This window comes from Eulemur rufifrons, chromosome 29 (assembly GCF_041146395.1).
Source record: "Eulemur rufifrons isolate Redbay chromosome 29, OSU_ERuf_1, whole genome shotgun sequence".
In the NCBI taxonomy this organism is placed as follows: domain Eukaryota; kingdom Metazoa; phylum Chordata; class Mammalia; order Primates; family Lemuridae; genus Eulemur; species Eulemur rufifrons.
Genome location: NC_091011.1, coordinates 84,649,706 through 84,663,218, shown reverse-complemented (window position 1 = coordinate 84,663,218; position 13,513 = coordinate 84,649,706). Strand labels below are relative to the sequence as shown.

The following is a 13,513-nucleotide window of genomic DNA, read 5'->3' as shown; positions in this document are numbered from 1 at the left end:
TTTGTTAGGAATAACCTGAAGGTCATTGCATTAGCCACTATTACTATCATATCCCTCAGGGGATTTGAGTGGAAAAAAGATTAAAGACCAGTGTAATCAGCTCATCTTCTAGTACATTAAAATTGGCTGTAGCAAACATCACAACCCTGTACTTACAAACACCTGCAACGAAATATGGTAAGATTAATTACTTTACATGAATTAAGTTGAAGACTAAGGATTAATGATACACCAACCATAGACTATTTCATGAAGCTTTGATTCTATCTGCATTCTATCAAATGCAGAATATTTTAGCTAGATTAAGAGCTTGCTATTTGGAGAAATTGTAGGAATAGTAGATCTAAAGGTAAATTCAAGGAAAACAACAAATTAATTTTGAGGTAATTGCAAATCATGGGAGAGGGTTTTCTGTTTTTTTTTCTTTTCCTTTCTTTCTTTCTTTCTTTTTTTTTTTTTTTAATTTATGTCTGTTCCTTCTCAGTCAGGTTTTCTGGTTTTGTTTTTTAATTTTTTGTAGAGATGACGTCTTGCTGTGTTGCCCAGGCTGGTCTCAAACTCCTGGCCTTAAGCAATCCTCCTGCCTCAGCGTCCCAAGTTGCTGGGATTACAGGCATGAGCCACTGCACCCATGGGAGAGGTTTTTGTATCAAGTTACATACTGGTCAAATTAGCCAAGGTTAAGTTTGTAAAAGAGGCTAAAAGAATTCACATAGTGATCACAAAGTAAAAGGGGTGAGATACGTATGAGGGGGAAATAACCACCAAGACGTAACCAAGTAAGAAAGAAAGAAATGTACAAATTTATTTCCCAAATGTTATTTACCAAGAAAAGAGGGAAAAATAACCCCACAAGGCAGTTGAGAAATGGTGAAATTGATTGATGTAGGAAACTATATACACAATGATAAATCATAAAGCATAGAAGGTTGAGGGGGCACTCTTATATTTTGAATTTATAGCTTATAAACAATATTTTAATGTATATCCAATATTATTTGCAATAGATTTATGAATAAGGACTGTCTCTACTTACCTCTGTTCTTTCAGTTCTATCCCTGCTGTAATATGTAATTTTGGTCATTTTTTTGAGAATTACTTTCTTATAAGGATCATTTATTTATGACAGTGTAGTTAAGATCTTTGATCTGTTTTATGTTTAAAAATACTGTGAAGGTAAGATCTCCCCATATTATTGGTATAGATATTAGAACATAGTAGACAATAGCAAACTTACTGAGTCTCAGTTTCTATTCAATGGGTCAAAATAGAATAGCTTTTAGACTCTTGATCTCTTATAAGGTTAGCTACACAAATTGCTGTTAGGAAGTAGTCACATTTATTAGAAAACTTTAAAATTAATATTTTCTTTTCACTGAAGAGGGATGGTGAATGTTCCCATTATAAGGATAAAGTTAATGAAAATGGGGACAGTTTATACCTTATTTCTTCTTCTTTTATAGGTTTTAAAACGACCAGAATATTTTGGGAAGTTTGGTAAAATACATAAAGTTGTCATCAATAATAGCACATCATATGCAGGCTCACAGGTAACTAATTATAGGGATTTTTGCCTTTCCTCCCTATGGTCTGGGCTTGACCTGGGCCCTTCAGAAGGAAAATTTGCTTTCTGTGCTTAGAAAGCTTCAGGGACATGGACTTAAACAGTGTAGTGACCTCTGTTGGTGGGGTGGGGGAATTTTTGGTGCTCATTTGACCCTTCTATGACTTAATAGTAAATTGATAGTAGTAAGGGGGAAATAGTAAAACAAAGATTTAGTGATGGAGTGAAGGGGAGGGGTAGTTGAGTCTGTTATCAGGTAATCTGATAATTAATGATTTCTAATTCATAGTATTTTCAGATATTGAAAATGGAACATCTTTGTTATGCTGGTATTAGCAGATAGAATACTGTTATAGTATTTATTTTTGACAGAACACAATATGACAAGTGTCTTTAGATCTGATTTTTAAAAATCTGTAAATTTCAAAAATGTTTTAACCTTGACGAGCCTGTCAAATGACTTTTTAAAAAAATAAATACCAAGCAAAAGATAATTTTATTCATATATGCTATAGTCTACTTTAAATCAGATAAAACTCATTAAGTGTGATTGCTTTTACATGAGCTAGTATAGTATTTAATCAAAACTGCTACCACTTCTAATTATTGTCATTGCTATTAATAATAGTGGTAGTAAAGGTCTTTAGAATTTCCTAGGTTGTAAGATAATTTTTTTTTTTTTTTAAGTGTTGTTTAATTTGAAACTACTAACAGTGGAATGGGATGTTTTCACTTTAGGGTCCAAGTGCCAGTGCTTATGTAACCTATATCCGGTCAGAAGATGCTCTCAGAGCCATACAATGTGTCAACAATGTGGTAGTAGATGGCAGAACACTTAAGGTAATACAGTCCTCTTGATATTTTTTTCTTTTAAGGGGGAAGGGATAAGATGTATAAGTTGAGGAGAACCTACCATTTATATATTAAATTTGAAGACACTTAATTTTAAGATTGTGTCTTAGGTATCCTTACCAACCTATGATAACTAATTTGTTAACTGCTGACTTATACAGGGTTCTGTTTTACTAGGTAGGAATAAAAACATTCATTATTAGGGGATAATCTTTACATTTCTCATCAGAAATGGTAATGGTTCTAATTTTTTGTCCTTAAATATTTGGTCAATGATTTAGGTTTCCGCAAAAGGTCCCAACAATGCTTTTTGTAAATAAAAGGATGGCATAATTAGAAAAAGGATTTGCCTTCTTATGTGCCTAACCACTCATAACATGGAACAGATTTTTGTCTATCTCCTCTCCTGATATATAGGGAAGAAGATTTGGGTATTCAAGTTCTGGAAACCATAGGTTGAGATAGATGTTTTCTTTAGTTCTTCCAAATGAGCATCATCTGTAATAAATCCTACCAGTGGTGGTCCATTTCTGTAGTATTCGCAGCCATACTTGTTTTGTCTTGTCTGTGCCTGGTTTTAGGTGAAGTGAAAACACTAAATATGGAAATTTTCATTGTGGTGTCAGTTCATATTTTGAGTCCTCTTTTTGCTTACCCCTTTTCTTCCTGCAGGCATCTCTAGGTACAACAAAATACTGCAGTTATTTCTTAAAGAATATGCAGTGCCCCAAACCCGACTGCATGTATCTACATGAATTGGGGGATGAGGCTGCAAGCTTCACAAAAGAAGAAATGCAGGTAGTAAAGTCATGTGAATTATCAACTTTGTAGAAAAGGGAGTACTTTTTCTTTATATGCTGTAATTGTAAAAGCAAAAGCTAATTTGATTTGATTTTTTTTTTAAAAAAGCAAGTATTACTTTAAAGTAGCATTTTCTAAACAAAATATTCCAGAGGATGTCAGTTCTGCAGGATATTGTTACAATAAAAATGGGTTGTGGTTAACTAAATTTGAAAATGCTAGATAAATAAAGAAAAACAGGTTTCTTTGCTGTAGGACTTCTCAAAGTCTTTAATGTGCTAATACATGTGTAAGGGGTGGGGGGATGTACAACCAGAACTTAATTGACCAAGGAAAGCACTTTGGGAAATGCTACTTTAAGGATAATGTCAACAAAATGAAAGCTAAGTGGGATACTGTACTTACTAGTTGTTTTGTTGGCCCAATGTCTACTCTTTACAGAGCATGCCAGAAGATAATATTCTATCAAATGATACTGATAAGCTAACATTATTTTTATTACAGTGATTCTCCCAGTGAAAGTGTCCCCTGAATCACTGTCCTGTAAAGGATGAATTGAAGGCCTAATATCCTATGTTCTTTTTTACATATCCTCTTCTGTCTCCTTTCAATTTGTAGTATAAACATGCCTTTACAAGTAAAAATATTGACCATACGGCATATTAAATGAGGATTATACCAAAGCACAATGCTGCACTTCCTTATTGTAGATGAGGACTTCAGATTGTTGCTGTGGACTTTTCAGGAATACTTCTCATTTAGAAGGTGGGGGGCATTCATTGCTACCTTTCATTCTCCAGGTCAAACTACAGAAAGTCTGGTGGGGACTCCTTTAAGAGAATATTATTAAATAAAATGAAGTATTACCTTTTTTGACTTGGAGCTAGTACAGATTAAATCCCATTATAATAAATGCACTGGAGTTTCTTGATAGTGTGGTCTTTATGATTCAAAAACAAAGTTAAAATAAGGTCTGTCTGATATTTAACAGGGACTTACTGATTTCTTCAGTATATGCTTTTTTCTTTTTTGAATGAAATTTAAAATGGAACCATTTCAACTGAATTTTAGCTAGTGGTGAAGGTATACTTTACTGACATGTTCGATTACAATGAAAATTTCTATCAAAGAATATCCAAGGCCCAATTGATCTCATTTAAAAGTTTATTGGCCTGGATGTGGTGGTTCATGCCTATAATTCCAGCACTTTGGGAGGCCAGAGGGGTTGGGGGCAGATTGCTTGAGGCCAAGAGTTCAAGACCAGCCTGGGCAGCATAGCAAGACCCCATCTCTACAAAAAAGTTTTAAAAATAGCTGGGTGTGGTGGTGTGGGCCTGTAGTCCTAGCTACTCAGGAAGCTGAGGCAGGAGGATCCCTTGAGCCCAGGAGTTCAAGGCTGCAGTGAGCTGTGATCACACCCCTGCACTCCAGCCTGGGTGACAGAGGGAGACCTTGTCTCTAAAAAAAAAAATAATAATAATAATAAGTCTTATTGAACAATAAAAGAAAATGTTGGGACAGTCCTTTTGGAACTCATTTGTAATGGGATTTAACCTGTCTTTATGAACTGCCCCTGTAGAGTCATTTTAATATCAGCTTGAACTCTTTGTGGCTAATGAAAGCCACCTGAAGTATTGATTGCAGGAAGAATTTTCAGGGCTTTTCGTGTTTTAAAGATGTAAAATCCACATCTAAATGTATTTTCAAAAATAATTTAAAATTTATTTCATATTGTTGTCCTGAATTCATCCTGCTCTTCTTTACCTGAATTTAAATTACTTTGAAAAGGGATTTCTTTGTTAAAAGCACTTCCTCAGTGTGGAAAGGAAATTTGAATAAGTCATATCATGGCAAAAATCAGAAAGTCTTTCCTTGTTACTTCATAGTTAAGAATTTAGTACCGGCCGGGCGCGGTGGCTCACGCCTGTAATCCTAGCACTCTGGGAGGCCGAGGCGGGTGGATTGCTCAAGGTCAGGAGTTCGAGACCAGCCTGAGCGAGACCCCGTCTCTACTAAAAATAGAAAGACATTATATGGACACCTAAAAATCTATATAGAAAAAATTAGCCGGGCATAGTAGCGCATGCCTGTAGTCCCAGCTACTCGGGAGGCTGAGGCAGTAGGATCGCTTAAGCCCAGGAGTTTGAGGTTGCTGTGAGCTAAGCTGACGCCACGGCACTCACTCTAGCCTGGGCAACAAAGTGAGACTCTGTCTCAACAAAAAAAAAAAAAAAAAGAATTTAGTACCACAGGAAATATTTAAAGGTCCAGTTGAAATAGGCAAGTAGCCTCTAAGAACAAGGAATGATGCATTGTGCAGTATACGTGATACAGTTGTACTCAATTAAATGATATTGCCCTCGATTGTTATTGTTTTGCTTTTGTTTTGATCTGTTCCGTTTTGATTTTGCCATAACATCTATTTAGACTATAATTTAAAAATAATTAACATCCCTGAAGGTAAGTAAAAATACTCTTCCAGTCATGATATGCATTCAAATAGTAAAAAGTTACTCAAAGTAATTAATTTTATTATCATTTATTTTTGTGTATGATTAGCTTCCACAATCTTTGCCTAATTTCTCCCATAACGTTTGTAATGTTGCCTTCTGATACAGCTACCCAACTACAATAAATGCAGCGTTCTCTTGTGTATAGCAGCGGTCCCCAACATTTTTGGCACCCAGGGTCAGTTTCATGGAAGACAATTTCTCCACGAAAGGTTGTGGGGGAAACTCATGTGGTGATTTAAGCCATGGGGAGCAGCTGTAAATACAGATGAAGCTTCACTGGATCCTGCCTAGCTTTCCGCCACTCACCCTTAATTGCTTCTTCGTTGCTAGTCTCATGTCTAAATTTAAAGCGTATAGGATGGGAGTTGGCAAACTTTTTCTTAAAAAGGACAGTAAATATTTTAGGATTTCTGGGCTGTGCAGTATCTGTCACAACTACTTCACTCTGCCTCTGTTGTAGTACTTCATTCTGCCGTTGTAGCAGAATAGCAACCATAGATAGTATGTAAATGAATGGGCATGACTGTGTTCCAATAAAACTTTATTTGTGAAAACAGGCGACTGGCTATAAATTGTTGACTCTCAGTCTAAAGTTTAAAATACATTTTTATTTTACTCTTGGTAACGGTGGAGGAAAGGAGAGAGTAAAAACTAATGAAATTTTTGCTTAGTGTCAAGATAATATAGTAAAACTATTCATCTGTGTTAATCTCTGAATTAAAAAGGAGATTGATTGACTGATTGATTATGGGAGATTTTCAGACAAACTCAGTAATGACCTGTTAGAAGACTTAATTCTTATATGAAAGATTTGGAAGTAGATTTAAAATGTACCTGTATAGTTTTGAGCTAGTGAAAATATTCTCTCCTTAATCTGCTTTTCTATATAATAAAGAGGTTAATTTATGGAATATATATCATGTGATTTTATTGGAATAATTACTGTTCTGGAAGTTTTGTGATGTCATCTTCACAGGTTTCGGTGACTCCATGAAAATACCTTGTATGCTCTATTTAGGATATATTTAATAATCCAGAAGGTAATTCGGTATTTTATGCCAGCCATTTTGTGAATCCCACTGCAGTTTTAATTTCTTCTTTCATTAGGCGGGTAAACACCAAGAATATGAACAGAAGCTACTTCAAGAATTATATAAATTAAATCCCAATTTTCTTCAGCTGTCTACGGGTTCGGTTGATAAGAATAAGAACAAAGTGACACCACTGCAGAGGTATGATACGTAAGTATTGATATTCATACACTCAGACATCTTACCCTCACATCTGTCAGTCTTTTCTTTTCATTCTGTATTTTTCAGGCAAAAGCCTATTGACAAGGTCTGCCATTTATGCAGAATTGTTTAGCTATACAGGAAATGTTGAGTGACAATTTCTGGGTTTGAATATTTGCTGCCTACTGCTCCCTGATGATAATTCAGACTAGCCTCTTGATGGCTTCACCTTTTGCAGTGATTTGCAGACTACCTTGAGCCCAGGGAACACCCTCCTTCTTAAAAAGGAAATTAAAGGATGCTGGGTATTAAAAGGCTCTTGTCCCCTAATTGAGGTTTTTTTTTTTCCCCTGATAGAATAAGGGGAGGGGGGAATACTATAAAAGAGAGAGTGGAGTTATCTAAAGGAAGCATTTTATGTTGGGGACACAAATATTCAAAGATGTCTAGTCCCAAGATTACTGAAGTTGTATCCTGTGAGTGAGGAGAGTATTCCATATTCATAATCTTATTTATCTTAGGGGACAAGTCACCTCCTATCTTCCACCCCCAACATAGTTTTGGGTAGACTATATTGTGTCAATGTTTAAACAAATTTATAGTCTTTAGTACTGAGTCTCATTCTGATAAGTGATCTTCATATCTTGGATTGTATTTGATTATAGCCTGTCAGAAAATCATGTAATTAAGAAATGTAATAATTTTAGGATTTTACTCTACTCTGAACATTCCATGAGTTTGATTTGTTAGGAATGTTGTTCTATATTTTTTATTGGTTAACTTTTATCAAATGAAATTTTAAAAGTAAATAGCTGTGATTAATTTGGATACATTAACTGTCTTTTTTTAATTTTAAAGTTAAATTTTTCTAAGTGATGTTTTAATGTCTGGGTGTTAAATATTATAGCCCAATGTCTATTTAGTACTAAAAAAATGTAAGAACCATCTTTCAAATGTAGCTAATAATAAAATAACTACATGGATTTTTGTCTGAGTCCATTTCTTCAAAAAAACATTCTTGTGTTTAAATTTTTGAAGTCCTTGTTTATTCCCTTTGATAATAAATATTTAATATTAAAGACTAAATATTTATACACACACATACATACACATGTATGTACATGTGTTTATCTGTGTATAAATAGGCCACAAAGCAAAACATAAAGTGATTGTAAATGATGTGAAATTTGTTTATATCAAAGCTAAGAATAAAAGCTCAGTCCAAACAGAGATCTTTCTGGTTTGACAAGCTTTGATGTTTTCCTTTGATCTTTCATACCCATCCTTTTCTAGCCCTGTATATTTATTTTATGATGAACCACATGCTATTACTTATCTCATTGGTTGCCACCTCTTTAGTGCTTGGTATAAGAATGAGATTATTGTAGTAAACATTTATTTCAGATGCTTTTAACATTTATACACATCATTGTTCTCATTAAAAATGTTGTCATTCTAATTTAAGTCATATTCTGGGTTTATAGCCCCTAGTGATTTCAGAGCAAAATGTAAAATTTAGATTATCTCTTTGAGATAACATTTGTTATTTTCTGAATATAAAAGTAACATGTTTTTATTGAAGGAAATGTGAAAAATTTATGAAAGTGTACAGAAGAAAATAAATATTGTATGTGATCTAAATACCCAGAGCTTTTCACTGAAAATGATTTGTGTTCAGCAGGCCCTGAATAACATCATTTCATTTAATGTTGTTTTGTTATAATGATGAGAAAAAAATTGACTCCCATCCTGGGTCACTGTGTGGAGTTTGCATGTTCTCTCCATGTCTGTGGGTTCTTTCTGAGTACTCCAGTTTCCTCCCACATCCCAAAGCTGTGCATGTTAGGTGAATTGGTGTGTCCGAATTGTCCCAGTGTGAATGAGTGTGGGCGTCTGTGTGAGTGCACCCTGTGATGGAATGGCATCCTATTCAGGGTTGGTTCCTACCTAGCACCCTAAGCCTCTGGGACAGGCTCTGGCCACTGGTGACCTTAAACTGAAATAAGTGTGTTGGAAAATGAATACAAATTATAGTAAAATTAAAATTTTTATATGATGGTTACATAAATGCATGACAATAAATGATGTGTTATGAAAGTGCTCAGTGAGCCCACCATATTAGTTATTGTTTGTGTTTGAATTGTGTGGTGGCAGAAGGTGCTCCTTACAATTTTGACTTTGCAAACATTTGGTTCTTGATTTAACCCACCATTGCTACAACCTCTGTCACTCACTGATTAACCAAAAATTGGGTAATTATCTTTCTTGTTTTTATTAATCTTTCTTGTATGTATAGCTCATATTTATTTCAATTTTAATGTCAGAAATGTTTGGGGTCTTTATTTTAAAAGTTTGGTGATGTTTATGTGATCAGAAATACACTATAGGAACATAACCCTTCTTTACGTAAATTAGCCTGTGGTAAAATTGGCTTCATTCTATCTCGTTTTGCTTAAAGGTGTAGTTTCTAAGAACCTATCGATGACGTTAAATAAGGACTTATTGTATTTCTCTTTGCATTGTGTATTTCCTTGGTCCTACCCAAGAGATATGTTTTTTTACTTCTTCAGGGTAAGTTGAGAATTAAACTTCCTTGTGAAAAAAGATACTCAAAAGAAGGATTCCATTTTCTTATTTCTTGGCATTCCTAGATAGTATCAGTTTTACAGGAAGAATTGCAAAAATCAAAGTTCGGAACCTTATAAATTGAGATACAACTTAAAAATGTAGTTTTCTCTTATTTTAAATTAAGCCAAGGTAGAAATCTTAAGAGTATCATAGCTACTAATCTTCACTGATAAATATATTTGTTAGTAAGTGAAATTTTCTGTAATATGTCTTATTCCTCTCTCAATGAGCAGAAAATTCCAAAAGGGAACATGGCACTTGTTCCCCCACCATTATTATTAATTTGAGAGTATTATCAGTCACATTGAATTTTGAGCTATAGATGTGCTATTTTTTAATATGAGTAAGTTGCTTTGAAATGATGAATACACAAAATGTGAGTTTGAAGTGAGGAAGCCATGCAGTAGTGATGCTTAAGGACTGGATATTTTATTATTTTTAAGTTTGGGGCTTTGAAATACCTTCATTAAATTAAGATACTATATATGTACCAACTAAAAACTGTGAAAGGAACAGGAGCTGGGTGGGCTACTGTGCCCAGGACAGTGAGCAGACCTAGTTACAAGAATTATGGAGTATGCAGATCACTCAATATAAGTAGTTATGACTTGATATTGTGGCTCAGGCAAGCCACCATTAAGGAAATGGAGATGTTCAGCTTTACACTTAGGTGGAAGAGGGGTTGAACAAAAATTTGGTGTCGTCTTTGTTCATTTACTCTCCTTATTAGTTCCTGTTTGGTATATATTGTTATTTTACTACAGGCAAGAAAACTAAGTTTCAGAGAGTTTAAATAATTTACCAGCATCCCACAAAAATAAGTGATAGACCAGATTCTGATCAAAGTCTCTGTTACTATAAAGCCCAAGCTCATTCTCCCCCTCTGCCATAGCTTAGTCTAGAAGATGTAAAATTCTTATGAGCAACTCTCAGGAAAACCTCTTTAACATTAATCAAATTAATTCAGTTAAATGAAACCAAGCCATAACTATATATAGTTTGACTTTGAAAATCTCTAGTTCTTGAGGCTTAATATTGCAGGATAAATATAGTGGATGGACTGTAAATTCCTAGGAATTGATGGTTTTTTAAGCAAAAGTTTCCCTAAACCACAGATTGGTGGCAGTAGTAGATTGGCTAAAGAGATGGTGAAAGGAAATTTATACAGAAATTTATTAATTTTTATTACATGGAGAGGAAGTGTACATCTTTAAAAAAATACTGCTATATTCGTGCTGAAAATCAAGTATAAGCTCTGACATACTTGAAGATGGAGTCAAAATACCTTATTAATTCAGCAGAATAGGAATGGTCACTGCATGAATCCTGTTCTCATACCCTGGCGTTATTTGGTAAACCCCTGAGATTTAGAAAAAGTATGGTCCCTTGAGCAGAGCTTGTTAAATCATGGCTAGGCCTCAGGATTTCTTTGAACTCTGAAATTTTAGATAAAATTTTGTATTTGTACACATTTTTCTTGAGAGAGGATCCATGACATAAAAATAGTTATTAGTTATTGGTGTAGATGGTACTGCTCTGCTGATTCCTATAGGTAGATTAGAGGTGAATTCAGGAGTGTCCAAAAGCAGTTGATTCTCAAAGTATGGACAAGTGCCATGAAAGGTGGCCTATGTTTTGTAAAATTGATCTCCAGAAAAATATCTCATCTTTTATTATGGGTAAATGATTTACTTATAGTTCCCCACTTTTAGCTTTGCAAAAAACTAAGGCTATTTACTAGTAAACTAAATGGGTGAGTTAAGGTTTGCTAAAATTTTATGTTTACATTAAAATTAGTGGATTACTAGATTATTTTGAGTTTATATCCTAAAATCTTATTTCTCTTAAGTTTTCTTCTCAGTGTTGTGTTTGGATATATATAGTTACTATACATGCGTATATACAGTGGAAAACTAGTAAGTGTGCTGGGGTATCTTGCCCCACCTAAGTAGAATAGTCAAAAAAGAAGTTAGAGCTACTGGTGTAAAGTATTTATTCTAGAGAGTGGGGTGGGATGAGTGTGGGAAGAGGGGCAGTTAGAGATAGAGTTGTTTATGCCTTTGTTTCCTAGAATAGAAGAAAGGCACATCAAACAAGCAGTTGCATGTTTAAATTCAACTTAAATATATAGTATTAGGTTGGTGCAAAAGTAATTGTGGTTTTAGCATTGTTGAACTTTGCCATTTGATATTGGAATACATTCTTAAATAAGTATGGTTATGTTATGCGTCATTTTAATGCACATTTCTCGCTTTATGTTTTTTTGCTAATGACTTATTACTTGCTGTTGGTTTTATATTTATTTTAGACTATGAAAATGATGTTAGACAAAAAGCAAATTCAAGCGATTTTCTTACGCGAATTCAAAATGGGTCGCAAAGCAGCGGAGACAACTCACAACATCAGCAATACATTTGGCCCAGGAACGGTTAATGAACCTACAGTGCGGTGTTGGTTCAAGAAGTTTTGCAAAGGAGACAAGAGCCTTGAAGATGAGACGCGCAGTAGCCGGCCATCGGAAGTTGACAATGACCAATTGAGAGCAATCATTGAAGCTGATCCTCTTAAAACTACATGAGAAGTTGTCAAGAACTCAACGTTGACCATTCTATGGTTCGGCATTTGAAGCAAATTGGAAAGGTGAAAAAGCTCAATAAGTGGGTGCTTCCTGAGCTGACCAAAAATCAAAAAAATTGTCATTTTGAGATGTCATCTCTTATTGTACGCAACAACAAACCTTTTCTCTATGGGATTGTGATGTACTACAAAAAGTGGGTTTTTTACCATAACCAGCAACAACCAGCTCAGTGGTTGGACCGAGAAACAGCTCCAAAGCACTTCCCAAAGCAAACTTGCTCCAAAAAAGGTCACAGTCACTGTTCAGTGGTTTGCTGCCGGTTGGATCCACTACAGCTTTCTGAATCCCAGCAAAACTTTATATCTGAGAAGTATGCTCAGCAAATCGATGAGATACACTGAAAACTGCAGTGCCTGCAGCTGGCATTGATCAACAGAAAGGGCCCAATTCTCCACCACACGTTGCACAACCAGTGCTTTAGAAGTTGAACGAATTGGGCTACGAAGTTTTGCCTCATCCACCATATTCACCTGACCGACCTCTCGCCAACTGACTACCACTTCTTCAAGCATCTCCACAACTTTTTGCAGGGAAAATGCTTCCACAACTAGCCGGATGCAGAAAATGCTTTCCAAGAGTTCGTTGAATCCTGAAGCATGGATTTTTATGCTACAAGAATAAACAAACATTTCTTGTTGACAAAAATGTGTTGATTGTAATGGTTCCTATTTTGATTAATAAAGGTGATTTTGAGCCTAGGTATAATGATTTAAAATTCCCGGTCCGAAACTTTCAGTTACTTTTGCACCAACCTATTATCTTTTTCAAGATCAAATTTATTTCTATAATACAAAATTAAAATGAATATTTGCTGTTTTTGAAAGGTTGCTACATTCTGTGGTATATTTAGGATGGTAGATGTCCATCTTTCACCTTTAATATTAAAAATAACTAATTTTTTGTACTTACTAGTAGTTAATCAAAACGTTTGTTTTCATTCATGTTAAGTAGGTCTTAGAGTTATGAGAAAATTCCAATTAAAATCATATGTGCTCAACTACAATCATTTCAGGTTTATCGAGGCATTGTTTTCCTTGCCCTTTTTATAGCTAATTATGCCATTTAAGATGTGGCCATATTTTAGTAGCAGAATGATACTTTAAATGTTACTGTATATTTGAAGCCTATATCAAATGAAATATATTCTGTAGAGGCAAATTTTACCTGTTAATAACTTAAATATATTTATTGTGTTAGCAAATATTTAAGTATATCTCAGAGTTATGTAGGACTCTGGTGAACAGGAAAAATTAAAATTAATTCTTCTAAATGAATGTGGGAATAT

General features: G+C 34.6%; 1 protein-coding gene across 12 annotated transcripts in view; it reads left to right on the top strand.

Moving 5' to 3' along the window:
• The window catches only part of CNOT4 (CCR4-NOT transcription complex subunit 4), a 123,472-nt gene that overhangs the window by 68,508 nt on the left and 41,451 nt on the right, over positions 1 to 13,513 (top strand). For 5 of the 12 annotated variants that reach the window (XM_069462505.1, XM_069462506.1, XM_069462500.1 and 2 more), the window contains 4 exons: positions 1,464 to 1,550; positions 2,303 to 2,404; positions 3,089 to 3,214; positions 6,838 to 6,971. In XM_069462505.1, coding sequence (XP_069318606.1) covers positions 1,464 to 1,550; positions 2,303 to 2,404; positions 3,089 to 3,214; positions 6,838 to 6,971 — 449 coding nt within the window. The remainder of the gene's footprint in view (positions 1 to 1,463; positions 1,551 to 2,302; positions 2,405 to 3,088; positions 3,215 to 6,837; positions 6,972 to 13,513) is intronic. The other 7 variants (XM_069462503.1, XM_069462507.1, XM_069462502.1 and 4 more) reach the window with 2 other exon arrangements.